This window comes from Colias croceus, chromosome 23 (genome assembly GCF_905220415.1).
Source record: "Colias croceus chromosome 23, ilColCroc2.1".
NCBI classification, from domain to species: Eukaryota; Metazoa; Arthropoda; class Insecta; order Lepidoptera; family Pieridae; genus Colias; species Colias croceus.
In genome coordinates this window covers 7,670,856-7,698,208 of record NC_059559.1, presented here as the reverse complement: position 1 = coordinate 7,698,208, position 27,353 = coordinate 7,670,856, and the positions used below count along the sequence as shown (strand labels likewise).

Below are 27,353 nucleotides of genomic sequence, written 5' to 3'. Positions count from 1 at the left end.
TATTTTTAAAAATTTATTATGGCCATTTTACTCATTAGGTTAAGTACTTTCGATATTAGTTTAAAGTTTTTTTTATATCTGTAGTAGTTACGGAATAATCGCCTGTGCACACTTAACGATTACACCCTGTATACTGGTTTTTACTGATTTCGGTTTGTATTTAATATATCTTTTTATTCTGTCTTTAACTACCGTAAAATCTCTTTCTATATTCTCTCTCTATATTGCATTATGCATATCAAGAAAATTTTGCTTTACCTGACTCATACTTTACAAAATATAAGTGCTTAGAATTACTTAGATTATTAATTAGTTAGGATTAGTTTAAGTTATAACATAACAAAATGGCGGTTCATTAGTTGAGCCAAAATATTAACTAGGTAGTCGATTCAGCACATGAATCTCTCATCAAGAGTTACCATATAAAGCAGTATTTCTTCCACTGTGGAAGAGGGACAGCGCTATATAGGTCGTCTAGCGCCATCTCTTTCACACTGGAAGTAACACTGCTTTACATGGTATGCCAGGTGTATGAAGCCCTCGAAGCATTGTGTTAAGGGCGCTATTAGCCTTTTGTTCAGAGTGTTCACAAAATGCTGTTGAGCTGCCCTTGCGTTTGTATCGAAGGTGCAGGGCTTTATTATACATATAATTGTGAGGGGTAGTTTTTGAGGAAAATAGTTGTAGGGAAAACTAAGGGTTTTGAAACATTACAATCGTCTAAATTATGAATAGGTACTTAGATATACTTTGATTTTAAGGAAAATGCCATAGTATTGTGTCCAAGCTGAACGCGCTAATCTCGGGAACTACTGGTCCGATTTGAAAAAATCTTTCGGTGTTAGTTAGCCCATTTATCGAGGAAGGCTATATGCTATACAGGGTTAGTTTTCAATGACCAGCCAAAATTTAAAATTAAGATCTAGATATTAAACCAAAGGTAGGTACATTTTAAATATTATTGTTGAATACAAAAAAAAATAAAAGCATTCATTTGAAAATGTCTTAAAAATTTCCTAAATCGTAAACACGCGATAATCAATGCACTTGTGTGCGTGCGCGCATCGCCAAATTTATGTGTGTGCTAGGTAGAAGCCAATCTAGGTTGTTGAACTGAATTGTGCTTTTGTAATGTCCACACGTTCGCTTTTTAGTGACGGACAGGAATGAAATCTTATTTAAAAAAACCGTTTTTTTTTTCATTAGATCGAAAATGTTATCGATTCTGAACCATTTCTGAAAATTTGGCCGGTCATTGAAACTAACCCTGTATATCATCTCGCTAAAACCAACAGGAGCTGAGAACTGCGGGTAAAACCGCGGAGCACAGCTAGTTTGTATTATTCTGCACTACATCACGGAAATATAAACGAAATGGAGTTAATCAAATTATTAACAACGTTACATAACATACATTTAAATCAAATATTAAATATGATAGATAATTGACTTCCGCCACACAAAATGGCGGCACTTCCGCTCTATTACTGCGACACTCTGTGTAATTGCTTATTAATTGACGTCACTTCCCAAAACGTGAAACGAGAATTAATTTAGGTTATAATTAAGATCCATTTGAAACTTTTAAGATGTATTTTGACATGATAACTACATAACTAGTACCTTTTAAACAAAGTCGCTTTCTCTGTCCCTATGTCCCTAAGTACCTATGCTTTAGAAGTGTTTAAAACTACGCAACGGATTTTAATGCGGTTTTTAATAGATAGTGGTGAAGGAAGATTATAGTTTATAATTTATTGTTTTACGCAATGCGGGTGAAGCCGCGGGCGGAAAGCTAGTATATTATAATCCATATCTAAAATTTTATATGTATATTTAAAAAACACGCTTAAATTCATGAAATTATTGTATTATCACTGATTCTTGATAAGTGTACAAAGTTTGAATTAAATCTGTCCGTTTGAAGTGGGTCAAAATCTATATTATATTCGACATTTTAAAAAATAAATAATGAAATAGGATATTTTTGTTCAAGTTAAATTTTAAATTCAAACTTTATTACTATCTACAATCCCTACTAATATTATAAATGCGAAAGTAACTCTGTCTGTCTGTTACGCTTTCCCGCTTAAACCTCTCAACCGATTTTGATGAAATTTGGCACAGACAACCTTTAGATCCTAAGAAAGAAATTTTATTGCGAAATATGTACCACGGGCGAAGCGGGGGCGGACTGCTAGGATTCACATAATATTTTTTTCAGCATCAAAGGCGAATATATAACGAATTTCAGCAGCGCCTACAAATTAAATTTGCTTGAAATTCAGTGAGGCGCCATTTTCCGAGTTTAATTTAATTTTACCAAAACTTCATGTGATGAAAATTTGTGAATTTTCCAATATTTTTTAAATTATTTTATGTAACAGCTTTCCGCCCGCGGCTTCGCCTGCTTTGCCTAAAACCTAATAAATTATATACTAAAACCATCCTCTTGAATCACTGTATCTATTAAAAACCGCATCAAAATCCGTTTCCGTTTAAAGATTTAAGCATACAAAGGGACTTAGGGACAGAGAAAGCGACTTTGTTTTATACTATATAGTGATAATCTTTGTATTTAAATTTTTCCTAATTGTTCAAATCGTAGGTACCTAACAGTAGTTCCTGAGATTAGCGCGTTCAAACAAACAAACTCTTTCTGCTTTATAATTATATATTAAGTATAGATTTTCGTTACCAAGGCAACGTGAAAAAGAAAATGTACAAAATTTCGTTTTTTCACGTAAATATAAAGTACCAATAAACTCGACCGGAAAGAGGGTAGACGACAGGAGCCGGAAGCGCGGCCATCTTACCGGAAGTGAGCGCCGTTAATGAGCTTTGTTTGAAGTTTATTCTATTTGAGAATAAAAGAAAATTACTCTAATGCGTTTTTAACTTTAACATAATTGTAATGAAGTGCTTTTTGTATTTTTCATGATTTAATTAAAGAATTTCTAAACTAACATTATAAAAAGGAGTTTTTCTTCGTTTCGAAACCCAAAAAAATATAAATTTTTTACGAATTATACAGTGAAGCAAATCTCTATAATATTATAAAGCTGAAGAGTTTGTTTGTTTAGTTGAACAGGCTATTCTCAGGAACTACGGTTACGATTTGAGTAGAGAGATTTCTTTGTAGAGTCCCGCCGCGGTCGGTATACTAACTACTAAGCTTAAAGGAGGTTATAGTTTTGCATACGCTGAGTACGTAAAAAATACGTATAAAATTCCAGATGCATTTTTTTTTCAAATAGATGAATTCTTAAAACTCTATGTGTACAGTGTACACCTCTAACAAGCAACACGCCCCATTTTGCCACCAGCACGTGAGCTATCGTTAAAGATTATGTTTTCATAGACCAACGGCTCACATTAGAGATGCGGTATATGCCGGCTGCGCGAAGCTAAAGAAGAAAACATGAATTTTCAGGCAAATTTAGCAAAAAAAATTTTGACGTAATTTTGTTGTTTAATTATTTTTTACGTGATCAGTGTATGCAAAACTACAAGTCCCTTCGCGCTTAGTATACCGATAGTGGGACACCCTGTATAGTAATAGTGCATTTATCGAAGGAGGCTATTAATAGGCTACTGGCTATACAGATTATATTATCATAACGCTAAGACCAATAGGATCGGAGCAATGCGGGTAAAACCGCGGGACACAGCTACTTATACAATTTATGTAAAATGTTCTTGTAAATGTACACATTTCTTAATTGCATAAAATTTTCAAGCATTCATAAAAAACCCCAAAGAAGTTATAATAAAAAAGAATTCACTTACAAATTCGGAAGCCCCCGAGTTACAAAGGATACAGTTACGCCCCCATGGCCCCCGGGGACAAATTGCATCGGAATTATTCATGCAAGAACGATGGGGTATGGGGCGTTGTATGTTTTTACAACGACCTGGTTCTATACTTAATATTATAAAGATGAAGAGTTTGTTTGTTTGAACGCGCTAATCTCAGGAACTACTGGTCTGATTTGAAAAATTCTTCCGTTTTAGATATCCCATTTATCGAGGAAGGATTTAGGCTATATAATTATCATTTCGCTGAAACCAACAGGTGCAGAGCACTGCGGGTAAAACCGCGGAGCTCAGCTATAAAGAAGCGATTTTAAGGCAACTACCGAGTTTGCCGGATAGACTCTGCAGAAACTGCTTTCCAAATCGGTGGTAAATGGTAAAACTATGTCATGAGTCATGACGATTAAAAAGTGCTTCTAGAAGAAGTCTAATTGAATAAATAAATCTTTGAGTTTGTGTTTGCCTTCCTCCCGTCTTTAAACTATACTGGGAAAGTGATAGTGCTACCTAGACGATTTGTATATCGCTGTCATTATTCCACACTGGAAGTAATATTGCTCTAAGGGATCGTCGTACAGTATAGTTTGAACTACTTTTTTAGCAGGGGAGGTAATAGGGATCTATATTAATTATCAACTCAAACTCAAACATTTATTAATTCAATTGGACTTCTTCTAGCACTTTTGAATCGTCATTATATATTTTTACCATTTACCACCGAAAGCAGTACGAAGAAGAAAAACTCCGTAGTTGCTCTTTTAAAATCATGTCAATATAGATTTATAACAATTTTTATTTGATGCATATTTTCAAAAAGCACTTTTTTTAACGTAAACATGTATCACTTAAAACCGACTTCAAGAAAAGAATAAATGGATGGAATTCAGGAAAAATTAACTAAAACATTTTTGTGGTATTTAATAAATTTAACATTTCTTCACATTTAAGATAATACAATCTTAACCTTTAAATTCTCACGGGACATTAAAGTCGTTCTATTGTTTCAACGATATCTTTCAAAATGGCCGCCGAAATGTCACGGGGGCGGGAAATTGAAAATAAATGGATCCTATCATAATGATGTAAATTCGAAGGATTATGTCTCTTAAGATATTTTATCAAGACATTTGATGCAAAAATACTTATTGAAATCAAAGTAAAGTATAAAAATAAAAATAATATAATTTTAAGCAATTCAGTTCAGTGTAGTTCCATCCCCGAACGAACCCGCGGGTAAAGCGAATATTTCATTAGTTCATGTGTTCATATCCTATGTCACGGTAAAGTTTCATTCAAATTCGACCAGCAGTTTTTCGTGTAAGAGTAACAAACATACGTACATATATCCATCCTCACAAACATTCGCATTTATAATAAAAAAATAAAAAATAAAAAAAATAAAATAAATCTTTATTTCACCTTTAAAATATACAATATTGATTATGAGGCTCTGGCTCTCTTGCTAGGCATAGCCTGTGTTAAGAAAGCCAGTCCCTTCCCTTAATACATTGTGGTCTAGATAAAGGTTAAAACAAAAAGAAAATTTATACAAAGGCAAAAATTTAAAATAAAAGGGGGATAGCCAACCCAATGAATGTGTGGTGTGAGTGTTTGTGTGTGTGTGTGTGTGTGTGTGTGTGTGTGTGTGTGTGTTTGTGTGTGTATACGTGTGTGTGTATGTGCATGTATGTGAGTGAGTGTGGGTGGATGTGTGTTTGAGTAGTTTTTGTGGGAGTGTGTGTTTAACTTATTTGGGTAACGAGTGAACATGTTGTGTAATCTGTATTATTACGGTGAGTTGAGTTACATTAATAATTTATTTAACTTGTGAGATAAGGAGATTTTCTATGCCATCGTAATCATAGTCGTCTAGATAATATTAGTGGTGTAGGTAAAAATAGATTTTAAAACATAGCATTCCTAGCTTTGCCTGGTAGAGATAACTGTACAGTAATAAGGCCGTTCATTGTGCTGTCATTACTTTAACAAAAATTGTATTTTCAAACTAGCTGCGCTCCGCGGTTTCACCCGCGTGGCTCCGCTTCTGTTGGTCTTTGCGTTGTCGATAAATGGGCTATTAAACCCCGAAATAATTTACAAATCGGACCAGTAGTTCCCGAGATTAGCGCGTTCAAACAAACAAACAAAATCTTCAGCTTTATAATATTAAGTATAGACTATAGAGTATTAGATAAAGTTTTAAATAAATAATTCCCTTATCCAACTGAAAAATTTAATAAATCTACTTATATGCTAAAGTCATTTAAATTTCGCTATACGCCATTTCAAAGTTTCGAGTTTTCAAATTCACTCCGCGTCCGCCATTTGCAATTCTAAAGGTGAGTATCGACTTCGCGCTCCAGCCGCGTGAAATGGATACCAGTTTGGAACGCGCGCCATAATGTTCGTTGGAGCGGTCGAACGCGGAGCGGTCCGTTCCGTCGGGTGTCGGTTTTTTACCGCGCATCAATCGTGGCGCGCGCGCCAATGGAGACGGGTTTGTCGTATTTTTTGTGTTTGTTGCGCTCCGAGTAATAATTATGGATAACCAAAGTGAAGTGAATTTTTTTATTGTGTCTCCTATCACTTCGAACTGCATATCTCTTATAAGTGGCACTCCATACTGCATTCTTTTTCGGTACAGATCTTTTATCTCCAACGCACTTTTTGTTTTCTGTTTTTTCTTTCTTATTATGCTGTGTATAATTACAAAAGCTGCTGCTGCTCGTACACGACTGGCTTCCATGATGAACGGTCAAACACTGGAACGGTTGCCACGCGCGCCAGGCGCGCTTAGTTGATATACTTCAATTATTTGGAACGCGCTCCGCGGAACGCACTCTCGGCGCGGTCATTCATGGCGCGCGCGCCAGGAGCGCGAAGTCGATACCCAGCTTAACACCACTGTATTGGAAATGAAAAACTGCATTGTACTTACACGCGCCATTTTCGGAGTAATCGAATTTTCTTGATGTTAACGTTGTTTTCTTGAAGAAAGGTAAGTATATTTTATTTAATCTATTCTTACTTGAAATAATAATACAAAGATCAAGTGTTGTTTGTTTGTTTGAACGCGCTAATATCAGGAACTACTGGACCAATGTCAAAAACTATATCACACTAGGTGAAGCTGGAGCGGACCACTAATCTATCTTATATATAAAAATGAATCCCAAAATGTGTTGGTAAGCGCATAACTTGAGAACGGCTGAACCGATTTCGTTAATTCTTTTTTTATTACATATATTCCTTGAAGTACGAGGATGGTTCTTATGTAGAGAAAACGTAAATATGTACCACGGGCGAAGCCGGGGCGGACTGCTAGTAATATAAAAAAAAACGGATCGCAAAATTGTTGGTAAACGCATAACTCGAGAACGGCTAAACCGATTTCGTTAATTATTTTTTTATAATTTTTTTTAAAAGATTGTCTTAGAAACTGCTGAACCAATTTTAATAAAATTATCACTGAATGCATGATTTCATATAACATAATATTAGCAGCTATATACGTAGATATATAAAAGGATATAACGCAGACAAAGTCGCGGGCATCAGCTAGTAAAGTCTAGAAAAATCTTTTAAGTTATAATGTATTCAGCGGCACGCTCAAGTTCATACATAATGTACACTTAAGTTATACATAAGTAGGTACATCTTCGTACTTTTAAAAGGTTTTCACCGACTTCAAAAAGAATGAAAATCTATACACGTTTTGTGGTAGTGTTAACATTATTGAAATCCATACTAATATTATAAATGCGAAAGTAACTCTGTCTGTCTGTCTGTTACTCAATCACGCCTTAAGAACGCGAATAAAGTCAAATCACCAATCAACATTTAGTTGATACGTGTAATATTCAAGACCAAATATAAAAAATAAAATATATGTAAAACTTGATGATATTTTCGATTATACTGTCAGATCAAAAACATAAAATATTGAAATTGACTCGATAGAAAAAATTCACGAAGTTACCTCTAAATTTCACACTTTTACGTTTTTTACTTGACATGGTAATGCCTATTATGTTCTTTTTTTCATAAACAATTATATTGAAACATTTGTGAGAACTTTGTCCGACCACTTTTTTGTAATTACTTATAGTTTTGGTTTAATCACGATAAAACACTTTTGGCGCTTACTATATTTTTAATTACGCAAGAAATCATCTTGCATCGCACGTTCCGGGAGCTAAAAACATAATTCTATTTCATACATCAGACGCTATCGCTCCGTTGAGACGAGTAGACCATGCTCAAATTGCTGTGCCACGCGCCGATTTTTTAATAATATTGTTTCAATATTGTTTTTTTGAAAATGGTACACAACAAAAGAACATTGAAACTTCAGAAACGAGAACTAAAAGAGATTCATATTTAAATGATATCTAACTAATTTTCGAAGATAAGTTAATATAGTATTGTAATCATATTATTAATAAATAATTATTAGGTATTTATAATAAATAATAAATTATTATTTATTAATATGTATTAATAAAAAATACGACTTTCGATTCATTTCAGAAACTTTATGCAGGTGAGTTTAGATATTACATAAATATGTAATATCTAATCACACTCACACGAATTTATGCATAAATTCGTTTCCGTGGGCTGAGTATTGACGCGACGATCTTAGGTATACAAACATATATATATATATATATATATATATATATATATTATATGGATACAAATATTTCATTCATAGTGTTACATCAATAAAATCAAGAAAGATTTATGGTATATTTTTTTATGAATTATTATATTATTACTTATTACCATTACTACTATGATTACCTACTACCTATTTGTAGATTCCTATGGTTGTTCCAGTAAATAACGTAAATAGGTTGTGAATAGTAGGTATATATAATATAATATATTCACAATCTGTATTACTAATCACTGGTGCAGTGATGAGTGAACTCCCATAAATAATTATTATAATCCATACTTATATTATAAATGCGAAAGTAACTCTGTCTGTCTGTCTGTTACTCAATCACGCCTAAACTACTGAACCAATTTGCATGAAATTTGGTATGGAGATATTTTGATACCCGAGAAAGCACATAGGCTACCTTTTATTGCGAAATATGTACCACGGGCGAAGCCGGGGCGGACCTCTAGTAAATTATAAAGTTATACCTGCTCATTATTTGAAATCTATCGTAAAATTAGTGTCAATAAAATTTCGTGTTTCGCGTTGTCACGTTATCACGTGTTTTTTCAATTCTTTTTTTATTGTATCCCTTGAAGTACAAGGATGGTTCTCATGTAGAGAAAACGTAAATATGTACGGGCGAAGCCGGGTCGGACCGCTAATTACAAATAAAATACATATCATTCACTAGCTTTCCGCCTGCGGCTTCGCCCGCGTTTTCAAAGAAAAACCCGCATAGTTCCCGTTCCCGTGGGATTTCCGGGATAAAACCTAGCCTATGTTACTCGTGGATAATGTAGCTTTCGAATGGTGAAAGAATTTTTAAAATCGGTCTAGTAGTTTATGAGCCTATTCATTACAATCAAACAAACAAACAAACAAACAAAGTTTTCCTCTTTATAATATTAGTGTATGTATAAATAATTATAAAGTTATACCTGCTCATTATTTGAAATCTATCGTAAAATTAGTGTCAATAAAATTTCGCGTTTCGCGTTGTCACGTTATCACGTGTTTTTTCAATTCTTTTTTTATTGTATCCCTTGAAGTACAAGGATGGTTCTCATGTAGAGAAAACGTAAATATGTACGGGCGAAGCCGGGTCGGACCGCTAGTTACAAATAAAATACATATCATTCACTAGCTTTCCGCCTGCGGCTTCGCCCGCGTTTTCAAAGAAAAACCCGCATAGTTCCCGTTCCCGTGGGATTTCCGGGATAAAACCTAGCCTATGTTACTCGTGGATAATGTAGCTTTCGAATGGTGAAAGAATTTTTAAAATCGGTCAAGTAGTTTATGAGCCTATTCATTACAATCAAACAAACAAACAAACAAACAAAGTTTTCCTCTTTATAATATTAGTGTATGTATAAATAATTATAAAGTTATACCTGCTCATTATTTGAAATCTATCGTAAAATTAGTGTCAATAAAATTTCGCGTTTCGCGTTGTCACGTTATCACGTGTTTTTTCAATTCTTTTTTTATTGTATCCCTTGAAGTACAAGGATGGTTCTCATGTAGAGAAAACGTAAATATGTACGGGCGAAGCCGGGTCGGACCGCTAGTTACAAATAAAATACATATCATTCACTAGCTTTCCGCCTGCGGCTTCGCCCGCGTTTTCAAAGAAAAACCCGCATAGTTCCCGTTCCCGTGGGATTTCCGGGATAAAACCTAGCCTATGTTACTCGTGGATAATGTAGCTTTCGAATGGTGAAAGAATTTTTAAAATCGGTCTAGTAGTTTATGAGCCTATTCATTACAATCAAACAAACAAACAAACAAAGTTTTCCTCTTTATAATATTAGTGTAGATTAGTGTAGACAAACACTATGAATAGGGTTGCCAACTTTTTTGCCAACAAGAAATAAAGTACGTATATTCATAATTCATTATTCAGGTCTATGAAGATTATTAAACAGTATTTTAGCAAAACAAACATTATTTATTGTAGTGTGTGCCCTCTGACTAAATAAAAAAAATTGTGAGCGTCTAAATGTAACACATAATAATGTGTCTGCACTTTGATGCTGAAAACAGTCTTTTGTATATAAGTACTTTTTTTTTGTTAAGCAGTAAAAAGTATAATTTAGTGAAAAACAGTAGAATACTGTTTGGCAACCCTAAGTATGAATACACTCGCGAATGCAAATTCTGGTTTTGTGCGTGTTTCCACTTTCAACTATCAAGTGACGATTTATTTATTTGTTTTGTTTCGTAATTATTATGGTCAAATATTAATAACGAAACAAATTATTATGGACTCGATATTTTATTGCGGTAGTCGTCTTGTCGTTTGCTCAAGAACGTGAAATTGAATGATAATTATTTTTTTTTTATAAAGTCAAAACCATTTTCTTTCAAATAAAAACTTGTTTTTATTGAAAACAAAAATCAGAGTGTTGCTAGGAATAAGTATAACATTAAATAGTAATGTTAGGATATCGAAACATTTTTGTATAGGCCTGAACGTTATAGTGGAAACGCGCTCTAAGATCTGAGTAATATACATGTCGTGGCCATATCGTAGATTTGCTCATTTCATGAAATGGCCAATTTAGTTTGGCCAGATCGTTAAATTGCCAACGTTTCACGATTTGGTCATCCACATTTGGCCAGATCGTCGATCTGGCCAAACGTGGATGGCCATTTCACGAAATTCGACCATTTTTGTTAAAGCGATTCGCTTCTGGCACTCGCCGGCCGCTGCCGCGGCACGCTCGCTTTGCTCGCTCGGCTCGTGCGTTGTTTATTAAAGTCTAACCTAACCTATATTTTATACGTTCTGGCCAAATGTCGATGACCAAATCGTGAAACGTTGACGATTTAACGATCTGACCAAACTATGTTGGCCATTTCATGAAATGAGCAAATCTACAATATGACCACGACATACACACCACTAGATATGCAAATATTTCTCCAAGCTAATTTACCTTGTACTAATATTATACTAATGTTGTACAGTGTACTAATATTGTAAATGTGAAAGTAACTCTGTCTGTCTGTCTGTTACTCAATCACTCCTACTGAACCAATTTTCATGTAATTTGGTATAGAGATATTTTGATACCCGAGAAAGGACATAGGATAGGTTTTATCCCGGAAATCCCACGGGAACGGGAATTATGCGGGTTTTTCTTTGACTGCGCGGGCGATGCCGCGGGCGGAAAGCTAGTATATAATAAATATAATATAAACACAACAATATAACATTCATTCAAATCATACAAACAAACAGACATAAACACACAGGCAGAATTTTTTTACGGATTCGTGCTCTATACTGTTTCCCTAATATTGTTTTTTTGAATATATTACATAGGTACATACTTACACTTTTTTACTGTTTTATTATATACGTACATATAGATTATCATCAATAATTATAAATAAAAAATAATAATAAATTATCATATTACATAATTTGCCATGATTTCAACTTCACTGTTTTATATAATTATTTCATTAATATACTAACTACCGAAAATACGCGTAGAACGAGCGAAGAATATTGTGTTTAATTTAGCGTCCGATGAACTTTACGTAAGTACGATGAGCCGGGTGCGGAGTGTATGATGGAAGAAAGATTGCGCGCGGCATGGCGCGCTAGGGCGGGGCCCATAACTTTAGAAATTCTCTGCCTTTATGCCCACTCTTAACTACTGAACCAATTTGCATGAAATTTGGTATGGAGATATTTTGATACCCGAGAAAGGACATAGGCTACCTTTTATTGAGAAATATGTACCACGGGCAAAGCCGGGGCGGACCACTAGTACTTTATAAAAAAAAAAGTATAGATTTTCATGCAAAGAAGATTCGTTTGATAATAATAGACGACTTGGTTTATGTAACTGCTTTTTAAAAATTATTTACTTACTTCTATCAAGCCTAAAATGTAAGCTTTATTAGATTACAAATTAAGTGCTTCAGTGTAACGACGACACCACCTATTCAAGTATAAATGTACATTTTACACGTATACAGACGTCGATAAATGCCCTGATTAACACAGCGTTATGCATAAAGCAAGTAGTTCCATCAGCCTCCGATATCCGACACAAAGAGCAGCGCTTAGCGTACAGTGGTTCGCTAAGTGTGCACCGCGGGACATGGGGAAAGGAACACCTTTTAGTTTTAATTTTAGTGTACGCAAAATATTTAATACGTAATACATTTTTAACTTAGAAAAATCGACATCGACATCAAGTTGTCCATCAATCTCTGTAAGATGGAGATAAATAAGAATTAAGAAGTAATTAATGCGAATAACAAAAATACTTCTTGTCAAATCGCTTTCACGTAGGTAAATTAAGAATCTCCAAAGTTAGCTTAACTAAAAACTTTATGTATTTTAATGTTATACATCCGCACGACATAATAGACGAATTAAGATACTAAACTTATGTATCCGAGTGGGACATAGGTATCAATCAATCAATACCCGCTATATATACAGATTCATAGCTGAAGTTTATAATTAGGTTTAGTTCACATGTAACTGTCTCCTATGCTTTGTTTTGATAATTTATCACTGATTTCAATTTTAATAAAGCCTTAACAGTTAACTTCTAAAAATGCGTAGGACTTTTTCGACGATTTTCGAAAAAAAATCCTTCTGAACAAAAATTTAAAAAGCTGTTCCCTCATCATGTTTCGCGGTGTAAGTAGCAAGCGCGTGTATGGGGTCGTTGGAGACACTCGACAGTGCACTCCCTCGGGACACGCACTGTACAGGTTACAGCGTTGCTTCAAGTTTGTGCCAACTTTTACGTCTTCAGGTGTAATGCTTGTTTTAATGGCACGCTTTTATTGGTTGTTTCTTTCTGTATTATAGTTGGTTGGTTTTGATATTTGGATAGAATTTTCTAGAAAATTCAATTAGCCCACGCCTCTTGATGGCATTCATCCTTAACTATGTTAAGAGGAAGTATTTCGACGTTAGTTTAATTATTTAAAATAATCAAATACCAAAGTGATCATCTGATTCTATCATCAGGAAAATAGCTAAACGTTCCTGAACGATATCACATTATTAATGCAATCGTAAATGTATTCGAATCCCTCCTCGTGATCAAATTTGTTTTATTCTTTAAAAAAAACATCTTAAATGTATTTCTTCAACTACTGGCTTTGCCATCTATCTAAGCTATCAAGAAACTCTTTAGTTGCAATCCTGTCCTATCCTATCATTCCTACTAATATTATAAATGCGAAAGTTTGTGACGATGGATGTGTATGTGTATGTATGTATGTTTGTTACTTTTTTCACACAAATACTAAAACCGATTACAATGATATTTAGCACACATATAGAGGGTAACTTGGATTAACATATAGGGTAGGTTTTATCCCGGAAGTACCACGGGAACGGGGAACGGTTTTTCTTTGAAAACGCGGGCGAAGCCGCTGGCGGAAAACTAGTTCACAATATACGACTAACTAATAAGCTTGGCTCAAAAGAGAAAAGGAGACATATTTTTCAAGAAATTCATAGAATTATATGATTGGGATCCTTAGCTTCCTGCGTCATAAAGTGTATGTTTGATTGTCGGTGTTGACACACCTCCGGAACGCGTGGACCGGGGCCAGTTCACAGGAACATAAATCATTTCTGTCACTGCTAGGGCAAGATTTGGTCAACGTGTAGTGATGTGGTGATGTTATCGATAAAGGTGATTAGTTATCGATATTTTCTGAAATCTCTAATGATTTTTTATTTATTTATTTGTACTAAAACGTAACATTTGTTTAAAATGTCTTATTAATATAACATATAATGCGAAGATATACAAACAAATGACTCGATAAATGAGTGATGACTAATTAAAATGGAAAATCAGTTTATGCTGTGATGTTCTGTAATTTTTAGCCATATTCGATTTCATAGTATTTAATCAATACTTATAGAATTTATGACCAAATATTTTTTCGCGTAATTGGCTCAAGTTAAAATTTGTACTTCAAAGTACTAAAAATAACACTTTTCTTTATTTATTTTCAAGAAACAAATACCAGAGAAAAACTCGCCGAATAACCCAAAAAATAACCCTTTTTAAAAACGTACTAAAAGCTTCAAAATACATAGTTATTAAATAAATTTAACCGTTAATTAAAATGAAATCATGTCAAGTAGAAATTTCATAGAACTAAGAAAAGTTTATAAAAGCGTTTCGTGAAAGTTTTAGTCTGCGAGAATTTATTACAACTGTAAAGATAGTCTAGGATTAAACGGTTTGAGCTCGGTTTTAATTTTGATTAATTACTTTGTTCTTTAAATTTTATATTGTTTTTCAAACACAATTATTTTCTAAATATCACAAATTGTGGTAGATTACAATATTTTTTTAGTTATATTTTATTTGATAAAAATAACATGTTATTCTCTAAAATGTGACTTAATTTATCTCTAAATATGAAATACTGGGGTAATATCCAATACAATAAAATAGTAAAATTATATAAGTAACTAAGGTAAACGCAGCTATCAACGACCCATCGAAAATCTGAAGGTATTACCGACCTATAAAAGTAATTCGAAATTTAAACGTTTCCAGAACTATTCTAGCTATAGGTAGGCAAAGTTATACACGAATGTATTAATTGAGCATCGTATACTTTAACGTTAGAGTGAGTAACTGAGCAAAAAAGAGTTAAAATGCGTAAGTTGCTGCGGGGTAGCGTGGAAGCAGGACGTGTCGTACTGTTCCGTTGTTCCTTCGGGTAAGTACTGTGAGTATCTTTTTAAGACATTTACAAACAAATGACATCTATACTTTAATTTATATTACTAAATGTCAATGCATTTAAGTGTCAACTTTTCATTTCTTACAACATTTTATTAATAAAAAGTAATTTGAAACGATAAAACTTAAAATTAAAATGGGACGGTGTTAGCTTCACCAGTTTAAGTCGTGGCAGGTATCAACGACCCGTAAGTCGGCAATGGCAGCAACGTAACTTTTTGTTTTATTTTCTTTTATGTTATTATATCACACTAACACAAGTGGTCTTATGGACCAGTTTAAATCTAAGCTATGAGTCTTCATAAAAATCTATTAGCGACTAAACTTTTTTGTCTAGTGTTGTGTCTTTTAGCGTTGTCAATTTATACAAAGTTATGATATTTTCGAGGATCCCTATCGAATAGTTACAGTAGTAAATCATTGTTTTTTTTGTTTAAACAATATGCATTTGTTCATATTTTGTATGACATTAATCAATTATAATCTATTTTATAGTCTGATGGTCAAATGAATTAAAATAACCATTTTTTTATGGGTCGGTAATACAATTTAGGTTTATACTTACATACTTTAATACCGACCCATGTGGGTCGGCAATAGCAACTATAGGAAGCTATTACCGATCGAATATAGATTGTTTAGTTTCTCATCTACAAATTCAAATTCAAATTGCTTTATTTGCAGAATGTAGAATAAAGATGTTTGTATATGCAGATAATATTGATCCTTAAACATTCCGCTCGTAATTGAGCGTGCAAATATATTTTTATTACTTTTATGACATAATAGGTGCCTATTAAAAATTATATTTTTTTTAGGTTCAATTAACATAAAACATATAATTAGGTATATTTTTTCCAGAAATATGGAGCCACGAAAGCGGCGAAAAGTATTCAGTAAAACACAACTCGCCGAAGCAATCAATCAAATAGCATAACGAAATATCCTAGAGTTTGAAATCCTTAATTTAATATATGTACATATATTAATAGTATTATGTTGATTAATTTAAAAGTTTGTAATTATTTAGTTCATTACTAAAAAGTACTCATTTGTTTTATTAAAAATAACTACAATAAAAAAATACGAATATATTTGCATTTTTATTTCATTTTATTAAGATCGGTAATCATCATCATCACTAGCTTCTATACATTCCATTGCTGGAAAAAGGCTTCCTCTCACATACGATCGGGAATAGCTGCATAAAAATCGTTAATAGCTTCACAGCCGTTTTTATGGGTCGGTAATAGCAACAATCGACTAAGTCACATTGTAAATTATTTTTTACAAGATAATCCTTTATTAGAATGTATTTGCTTCAATAAATACATTTTTTATACATAACACTAGCATATAAAATGAAATTATAAATCTTTAGAAGAACCAGTATACTTAAAAAATATGGTTGATTTTGAAATTGCCTTAGAGGGGTCGTTAATACCTGCGTTTACCCTATAGCTGTTAGCTAGTTTACTATTTGTGCCTGCGGTTTTACCCGCAGTGCTCTGCTCCTGTTGGTCTTAGCGTGATGATATAATATAGCCTAAAGCCTTCCTCGATAAATGGGCTATCTAACACCGAAATCATTTTTCAAATGGGACCAAGTAGTTTCTGAGATTAGCGCGTCCAAACAAACAAATCTCAGCTTTATAATATTAAGTAACTATAGATTGTGCCTGTATGATTAAAATAGAGCAAAATATGTTTAATTTATTTATTTATTATTTATTATATTATACTTATGTCATTTGAAAATTCATTTGAGTTTCTTTAAGTCTTTCCCATCACAACATAATATACTGTTAAAGAATTATATTTAAACAAAAGAATATATCCAATTTATCAATCATTCAAACTAAATACGTGACAAGCAAATAAAACACAACTACTTATGAGCCGAAAATCTCCTGTACAAAGGAGTCGATAAAAAAGATCGACAAAAGCTAATCCGGTAGCCCAAACATCGACACACGATCGCTTGATCCCATCACTAGCGCGGACAGCACGTAGGTCATTGAAGCTAGGTTTTGGTACAGTCGCGGAGAAAGGTCGTTTTGTTATTTTTTTTTTTTTGTTAGTAATTTTAAGTTTCAGCCTAGCCTGATTAGAGACAATAGGATTTATTTAAGAGCAGAAATCAATATCTAAAAAAATTGATCTATTCGCAGAAATCAATCTATTTGTACAAGAAGTGGATTATATTATGTCATATTCTAATGATTTAGTAAAATAACAGTTTTAGTAAGTTTTTTAAACTTTATTTAAAAACGTAATAATTTTTGATTAATTGATAACAAACTATTATACAAATATAAAAAATTTACTCATCAGGAAACACATTATCACTTTACAATTAACACCAATAGGATATATCTATGGATATATCACATAACATAAATCCACATCTCTCAACATACGAAGTTAATCCTATAAAAACCTAATTCCTTCTAGCACAGTCGGTTAACTTCTGCACTCGACAGTACCCCATCCGGTCGGAGTACTCGAATCGAATGAGATGGTATTGTACTTACTATAATGTGATTTAATATGAGAGAATTAGGACAATTTACGAACTAGGAAGCTTACGATGTTTAAGTATTTGTATCTATCTTCACAACATAGTATAAAACAAAGTCGCTTTCTCTGTCCCTTAGCTTACCGCCCGCGGCTACGCCCGCTTTGTCTAAAACCCAATAAATTATATACTAAAACCATCCTCTTGAATCACTCTATCTATTAAAAAAACCGCAATCCAAATCTGTTGCGTAGTTTAAAAGATTTAAGCATACAAAGGGACATAGGGACAGAAAAAGCGACTTTGTTTTATACCATGTAGTGATCTGTTGAAAGTACATATTTATAAGGCAACTAGCTGTGCCCCGCTGTTTTACCCGCGTTGCTCCGCTCCTGTTGGTCTTAGCGTGATGATAATCGCCTCGCGATGATCCTCGATTAATGGGCTATCTAATGCCGGAAGAATTTTTCAAATCGGAACAGTAGTTCCTAAGATTAGCGCGTTCAAACAAACTCCTCAATTTTATATTATTAGTATAGATATACATATATGTATAGTTGAAAGCTGCAATTTATCATAATATTAGAATACTGTAGTTCCTTAGCATAATGATAATATTTAGCCTATTAATCTCCTTCTTACAGTTGGTTAAGGAATTTGTACCCGTGACTTATGGGATTATGTGCGGGATTACACATTAAGGCCACTTACAAACCTCAGAGATCATATTTAATCTATTATTTCAATTTAAGTTTTTAACGGTAGTTTATGTTATTTATATAGAATTCTAGATGCAAATAATAGTCTGAACAATGTATTATTATAACTATTTAAATTTATAATTATTATAACGTCTTATTTCATAATGTTAAATAGCACATATATAATAAAAAATAAGGATTTTCAAAAAGAGAGGTACCTAGTATTAAAATTTATGTGCAGTATAATTAATAGATATTTTTAGAAATCTGAAAAATATAGATAAAAAATAACACTCCTTATTAAAGCACTTTGTTCTACCCCTATCGATGAGAGAGTCACTTATAATCATACACAGAGTGAACTTACACAAAAATGATTACTTTAATACTTATAATGGCTATACAAGACAATAATTAGTATCACTTTTATCACATATTTTATAACCTTAAAACAGAGATGTTCTTTCCCCGCTATTCACACTAAGACACTTCAAATCAATAACTTAACTTAATAATAACTAATATGTACAGGCTCTAGGATTAGCACGACATGACCGTACACCACTGAAAGCCCGGTTGGGACCTGGGAAAATTAGATTATGATTTGATGAAGACGCAACGTGAATGGGTGGCTTTATTTTAAGAGAGGATGCGTTCATAAACAAGTTAAGGGAGAGGTTGTTTTATTTGACTCCTAAAATTGTGTTCTTAATCATCTTCTGAGTTGTTTATACCGATATAGCTTCTACGACACAACCTTAACATTTTTTGCGTATTTTTTGAGTCAAATAAAACAAATAATTTCGGAAATCTTTAATCATCCACTAGTACAAGTAATAACAACCGCTACATATAATATTCAAAAGTTACAAAAAATAACCGCCAAAATTGTTAATAAAGCGCCCATTCACGGCACGCTAGATGGTTGTCAGTTCTGACAGGTGTCACTTTGACAGATGAGTCGTTCGGAAACCGGGTAAGCGGGGTCTCGCTCAAGCAGGGGATGAGAATCAAGCACCAGTATAATGAAGAAGGTACTCAGGTATGAGTAAAGATGTGTCGACGCTGACTGGCATGCTTACTGTATTCTCTTTTTGACATATTATATAGTTATACGTGTTTAATTAGTATTATATCAAGTTATTAATAGTAGTTAGCACTGGGATATAATATAATTATTTTAATATTGATATTGTGCGTTGCTTTAATAGGTACAAGTACTTACATTTACAGTAATCATTACTTATTTACAATAACGTTTTTGTACACAGTATCTTGTATAATTTTGCATTTGACTACTTTTAATTGTTCATATAAAAATTTATTTAAAAATGTGTAACACATTTTGCCAGAGTCGAAAATATTCTCTTTAAGTTAGTACTGTTTTGAAGACAAGAAAATACAGTAACAGCACAATCAGCGCAAAGGGTAGAAGGGACCACACCATCGGGGCCAGCCCATACCAAATAAACACTCACAAACGTTGTAGATGCCTCAATCTCACAAAAAGACCATCTGGCAAGTGGCTCAGCCGATTATTGTTTAGTTTCCTGCAAATTTACAAAAGACGCTGTTACAAAGTCACCTCACGCGCGGTTATCCACCATGGGGAGGAGACATTGCGCGGTTATCAACCAATAGGGAGATATAATTTTGAATTTGGTTCGTTTATATTTTGTTTGGCGGTAGACGTGACCTTGTAATGCGGTACTTACAGGTTTTCTAACGCTGTCAGCTCGACGAAGGCGTCTCGTTCTATCGTGTGGATTTGGTTTTCTTGTAATTGCCTGTGAGAGGAAATAACGTATCAGAAAATAGTATTCGAGGTACATATTTAGGAAGATTTAAAAATTAGTAGCAATTAATAACGGACATTGCCGCCCTTTTTGCCCGCTAAATTGTTTTTCAAGACTATGGGTGAATGAGTTATTTTCTTTTTCTTTCAATTTAATGCTTTATTTTTTAAGATAATCTAGATTATAGTAGTTCTTTATAAGTTTATACCCATTAATTAAATGATAAGTTACAAAGGTACTTACAGTGTTTTCATATCCTTCAGTTTTTGAAAGTCGCTTTGGAATATTATGCTTATGTTGTTGCCTTGCAGATCTCTGTAACAAGAAAGTAAATTAATATAATATTATATTTTGCTGTTTTAATGTATTCTACGTTAAAGATAATTCAGGTATGTAACTGAAGTCATGTGCAAAGATAAGGAATTACATTCACAATACTGTAAAATCTTATGAAAATTGTTATTGAAGTGAAACTTCGTTGGGCCCGTTGAAAATTTTAAGGTCGCGTCATGGCAATACCGTCGCGTCATGAAGTAAGGCGATGATTTTGGTATCATTGAATATTGCTAAAAAGTTTCATTTCTGACACGTGTGCTTGGCACACACGGGTTTTTTTTTCTTATTGTTGAATTAATAAATTACCTATTTATTTTTTATGGTTATTATATATGTATATATGTAGGGTATTTGTAGTATTTTATGATATGAATTAAATTTTTGGTTTGATAATAGTCGGGAATATTCATTGTAAAATGTCAAAGAATATTGAAAATATCATTCTGAGGCATTTTACTTTCACAAGCTCTTTTATTTATCGAACTTCAACTTTTGGATTCTTGTACATGCCGGTGACCTCTTGATGTTTTTTTTTATTCGATCTGTGGTATTGTGGAATTGAAAATTTTTATGTAATTTCTGAGTTCTGACCACAAAAGCCTTGACCATGAAATTATCCATAGTCCATTATAATCATCATGATCATTATAATAAACTAGCAGCGCTCCGCGGTTTCACCCGCGTGGCTCCGCTTCTGTTGGTCTTAGCGTGATGATATATAGCCTATAGCCTTCCTCGATAAATGGGCTGTCCAACACCGAAATATTTTTTTCCAAATCGGACCAGTAGTTCTTGATATTAGCGCGAACAAACAAACGAACAAACAAACTCTTCAGCTTTATAATATTATAGTATAAATAAAAAACAATAAATTTAATGTGTCCCAAAACGCATTAAATTCTGTGTGTTAGATCTCTGTCCCCACGTAAGCCTTCCAATTTCCAAAGGACCAGGGGCCGCATCTCTTATTTCCAGGCAGTTTACGCCCTGAATTGAACTTACTGGCAAATTCATCTGACTGGGAATAAGAGGTCATAAACGGCCCCAGGTATCTTCCTTCTGGTGTATTATGGAGAGAAACATAATAATAAAAAAATTGTTTATATATAGTTTCTGACCACAAAAGCCTTGACCACCGAATTATCTACCTATTATCATACTCCTAATGATAATAAACATAAATGTAATAAAAAACAAGTGTTAATTCGAATTAAACTATCAATGTAATTGAGATGTAGACGCATTGGATTGTCGTTCCCACAAACTCGGCTCAATTATGATTTACACTGGCTAATTACGGTCGTAATTACTTGTTTTATAAACATCGACTAGTGATGTTAGGCGAGGGTTCCTTGTCGATAAATTTATTTTTACACTAATCTATACTAATATTATGAAGCTAAAGAGTTTGCTTGTTTGTTTGAACGCGCTAATCGGGAACTACTGGTTCGATTGGAAAAATTCTTTCGGTGTTAGATAGCCCATTTATCGAGAAAGGCTATTTATCATCTCGCTAAGACAAACAGGAGCGGAGCACTGCGGGTAAAACCGCGGAACACAGCTAGTTTTATGTAAAAATGCGATTGCGTTAAATTTTTGTAATGTAACTTAGAAACTGCGTGTAATATAAAATTATTTTATCACATCATTGATCACCTTGCTCTAAATATAACTTGTTCTAATAAGAATCAGTGAGACAAAATGACATATTAATTGATTACATGATTTTTTTTGTCCTAAACACAAGTCCCCCGTCTTTATAAATTTGTATGTTCGTTGTTTTGGTAAATCTCCGAGTATTGTGTACTGTTACTTATTATTTATTCAGATGGCAAATTCTCCTCAACTCATTGAACTAATAATTTGCATTTAAAGCGATTTATTGTTGCATACACAGTTCAAACATAGATTTATGTGTAAATTGCATACATATAAAACAATCCTTAAAAATGAAATTGAAACCAAACGAACGATAAAGTACCAACAGAACATCAGTAGATAACATTCATAAATGCTTCGACAATTCAACTAAACTATCGAATAAAATTATCGATAATCGCGCATCCCTAGCCGGGCACTTCATGTCGAGATGTCGGTCGAGTATAATTATATAATTTCGTTTGATTGCTCGCAATATCACATTATTGGCTAATCATTATAGGATGTGGTTTGCGAGTGAATGGAGTCATTTCAGATTAAGGATCGGTGCTTGGAATGTATTCATTTAATGATGTGCATACTTATATTATAAACTAGCTGTTCCGCGCGGCTTCATCCGCATTGCTCCGCTCCTGTTGGTCTTAGCGTGATGATAATATATAGCCTATAGCCTGCCTCGATAAATGGGCTATCCAACACCGAAAGAATTTTTCAGTTTTTTTTGTCTATAACCGTACGGACGATAAATTACGCTAAAGCCCAGACGGAGTCAGGGTAAGAAACTAGTGTTAGTGCAATGAACTATTGTAATTATACCGAGATCAAAATAACATTGTTTAAAGTGTTTAAACATATGTAATTGATACTTATTGTTTATTAAACAAATTATTTATGAAGATCCTGTTAGTTCAGTGGTTAGTGGTTTGGATTGGTGTAAATTTAGGATTGGAAAATTTGTGTAATTTATACTAATATTACTAATATTATAAAGCTGAAGAGTTCGTTTGTTTGAACGCGCTAATCAACAATTTAATAAAAAGGAACTACTGGTCCGTTTTGAAAAATTCTTTCGGTGTTAGATAGCCCATTCATCGAGGAAGGCTATAGGCTATATTATATAATCACGCTAAGACCAACAGGAGCGGAGCTAGTATTAAATATGTAGCGTAAAACTCAAATTATTTTTTTGCAATTTATTTCATAACCTGCTAGAACGATTTTGATAATACTCTAATCAGTAGAAAATTACATTATTTCTGTTCGTCAAAGACATATTTTATTTTTACATCGCGTCAACTCCGGCGTAACTAATATAATATTAGTATTTACTGTACTCTATCTCAAGTTAAATCTTCATTACTTTTTATCGGTTCTGTAATGTTCGTGTTCTTTGTACACAAGTTAAATTATTAGGATCAAAATCCATTAAAGCCGGGACCACGCAGGGCGCGTGTCGTGTTACGGGGTCGCCCACCGGAGAGGCGCTTGTCATAGATTATGGTATAGATGTGACAAATTTAAAGTGAAACTTCTTTAGGCGCGTTGAAAGTAAAATTTGGAAATTAAAAACTACATTGTACCCGCCATTTTCGGAGTAATCGAATTTTCTCGATGCTTACGTTGTTTTTTTAAAGAGAAGTAAGTAACTAAGTATATGTAAGTATAGGTATATTGAATTGAAAATTTTTAAGTGAAACTTTTTTAAACGCGTTGAGAACTTCTAGATCACGTCATGTAGAATATCGTCGCCTTACTCAATACCTTCAGGTATTGGTATCTTTGAATCCGGCCAAAGAAGTTTCACTTCTGACACATGCTCTTTTTCATTATTTCAAGTCTATCGATTTACCGTATCTAAAGGCAGAAGTTCTGTATTAAATATTTAATAATACGCGCTCTATTGACCTAACTTTAGCTGTATGAATCCGTATTTTCTGTGAATTAGTTAAATATTCAGAGAGCCCGCCAATTATATAATTTAAACCGGCTTTAGAAATTTTCGTTTATTTCGTCATTAATAACGAATTTATTTTGAATACTAGCTGTGCCCGCGACTTCGTCCGCGTGGAATAGTGACTGCATAGTAGTTACTGGTATAATAAATGGATGAACCGATTTTGATAAAATATGTCTAATTATACTTTACACGTCATGCCCTTTCATTTGATATGTCACTTAAGTATATTTGACAAAATTCATTTTTTTATTACCACTTTTATACCTATATCAAATAAATGGATGAACCGATTTTGATAAAATTTGACTTATTGTTACTTTCATTTGGTCGTTCACTTTCATTTCACTTTTACCCCTATATACCTAGATATAATAAATGGATGAACCTATTTTGATAAGTACACTTTATCTAAGAACCAGCGTCTGAAAATATGCTGCCTAACAAAAAAAACCTGTGCTAGAATGTAACATCTAAAATGAAAAAAAAGAAAATAGAAAAAATAAATAAATTAAGTATTAGTAATTAAAATTAAAGTTTTAGTGTAATTTTTATATTGAAAACAGCTATAAGTATGAAAACTATCTGTATCAAAACTTTTCTTGTGGATTGGAAATAAACGGGCTTTTTATTTATTTATTATTTATTAACAAAAAAAACCGCATCAAATTCGGATTACCTGTTAGCGAGCTACGGTAGCACAAACATGTATTATACACATATAGTTGTCAGACACTCATCACCCATCTTTTTGCGTCGGGAGTTAAATATATAATACGACAATCGACATAATTTAAAGGACATTTTATGTATAAAAACCTAGAAAAAACATAATTCTAATTTGACCCCTTCCCCCCTACTACTTCAGCTTACCCCTCTCCCTCCCACCCTTGGGGACTTTCGATATGATCACCTGGACATTTATAGGAATAACTGTAACAGATAACTTATATCGTACACTGTACAGTGTACAATATAAATAGAATGCCTTAGCAAATGTTCGCCGTGAATACTTAAATGGTTATAACTTTTTTGTTTACGAACCGATTGACATGAAATAAACACTAAATGTTAAATGAAGATTACTCCAATATATTAGTGAAAACCGCATCTAAATCGGATAAGCCGTTTCTGAGATTAGCGTGCACGAACATACAGACAAACAGACAAACAGACAAAAATTTTTTTAACTACAGTTTTGGGTTTGGGATCGATTTAGTAATAACACCTGCTAATTTTTTTTTCCATATTTTCATTGTACAGACACCGCTTTTCTAGAATTTTATTATATGTATTGATGATGATTGATGATGATGATGACTAGCTTTCCTCCCGCGGCATCGCCCGCGCAGTCAAAGAAAAACCTGCATAGTACCCGTTCCCGTGGGATTTCCGGGATTAAATCCATCCTATGTCCTTTCTCGGGTATCAAAATATCTCCATACCAAATTTCATGAAAATTGGTTCAGTAGTTAAAGCGTGATTGAGTAACAGACAGACAGAGTTACTTTCGCATTTATAATATTAGTATGGATTATTTATTAATATAAAAGAGAAAAATATTGAACCACGGATACCAAAGGTAGCTAACATTAAAAAAATCCGGTTTAAGTGCACACTCAAGTTGTAAAACTTCACGATATACACCTACATCTTACTCTTTATTTACTTAATATAAAAGATAAAATGATACGTCTGTTCCTACATAATCTTTGACAAAAATATCCCCGATACATACATTACAGGCGAAGTACAGCCGGTTCTGTTCCAGGCGGTGGTATCATTTGTTTTTGATATTGTTTTTGCTTATTAATATAACTTATTTATATTAGTTGGTGCAATCATGCAATGCTTTTGCTTTTATTTCAGAGTGTAGCTGTATGTTCGATTTTTGGTCCTGGCAAAATATTATGTTATTAAAACGTGTTTTTCTCGTGTTGATGTGCTTATTTCCTGTGTGTATTATTTCATAAATTTAATACATATGTAAATATATGAATATATAGTGTCAACAGTTTATCTATGTACTGCATCTGTTCTCAAAAATATTTTTCCATATAAAACAGTCTGTAGTTCTGCAACGGTTGGTTGTAAATGAATCACTTTACTTGACTGTAGGCTGTATAATATTGTATTGAACTGGCATTAAAACTGCACTTAAACTCAAGAATCACAGGACTATATAGTTCTAGGTTTCCGCCCGCGGCTTCGCCCGCGCAGTCAAAGAAAAACCCTCATAGTTCCCATTTTCCCGGGATAAAAAGTAGCCTATGTCCTCTCTCGGGTATCAAAATATCTCCATACCAAATTTCATGCAAATTGGTTCAGTAGTTTAGGCGTGATTGAGTAACAGACAAACAGACAGAGTTACTTTCGCATTTATAATATTATTATATTAGTACGGATTATAAAATAATAAACATCAAAAAATCAGTTCACTTAGTCGAAAGTTCTGAGGTATCAAATCCAAAACATACATAACACAACAAACATAGGTATATACAGTCAAATTGAGAACCTTCTCTCTTATTTGAAGGCTCTTAAAAAAGGAAAAGTTTCCAGTTACCAAATATTTAGTGTCACCAACTATAGTTTACTACTATTACTAGCTGTGCCCCGCGGCTTAACGCACATTGTTCCGCTCCTATTGTGTTAGCGTGTGACAGCCTATAATATAATATGTTGACCCGATCTGTTGGTAATATTCATTCATGCAGAAGTAAATCCATGCACTAATTTTTAGTTTAGCCCGCACAAACAAATATTATAAAACTATATTTTTGGCTTCGATATCGATTGTAAATCACACCACAAGTATTATTTAAAAAATTCAATGTAAACTATAGTTTTGACTTTCCTACGATTTTATTATATGTATCTAGATTATGTTTCTATAATATACATCTCTCTCTCTCTCTCTCTCTCTTGGGAATGTTATTGAAATTCCCTCAATTCGTGAAACTATGTTCCAACTCTCAAGTCTTCGTCAGCCGTATAGCTCCGTGTTATTAATTCGGTACAGTCGGCAACACAAGTGATTTGATTATTTATTTATTTTAATAAATAAAATTTCTGAAGTCCTATTATCAGCTAAAATATTTTATAGCGTTGAATTTTCGTTGTCTTTTAAAAAACCAATGAGTTTACTT

The 27,353-nt window shown here is 33.3% G+C and overlaps 1 protein-coding gene across 1 annotated transcript in view; it reads right to left on the bottom strand.

Annotated features, from left to right (window-relative positions):
• Window positions 1–27,353, bottom strand: part of LOC123702232 (protein slit) — a 195,397-nt gene that overhangs the window by 47,228 nt on the left and 120,816 nt on the right. The window contains exons 3-5 of the mRNA XM_045649928.1: window positions 20,499–20,570; window positions 20,175–20,246; window positions 19,938–20,009 (exon numbers count right to left, since the gene is read on the bottom strand). Of these exons, the coding sequence (XP_045505884.1) occupies window positions 19,938–20,009; window positions 20,175–20,246; window positions 20,499–20,570 (216 nt within the window). The remainder of the gene's footprint in view (window positions 1–19,937; window positions 20,010–20,174; window positions 20,247–20,498; window positions 20,571–27,353) is intronic.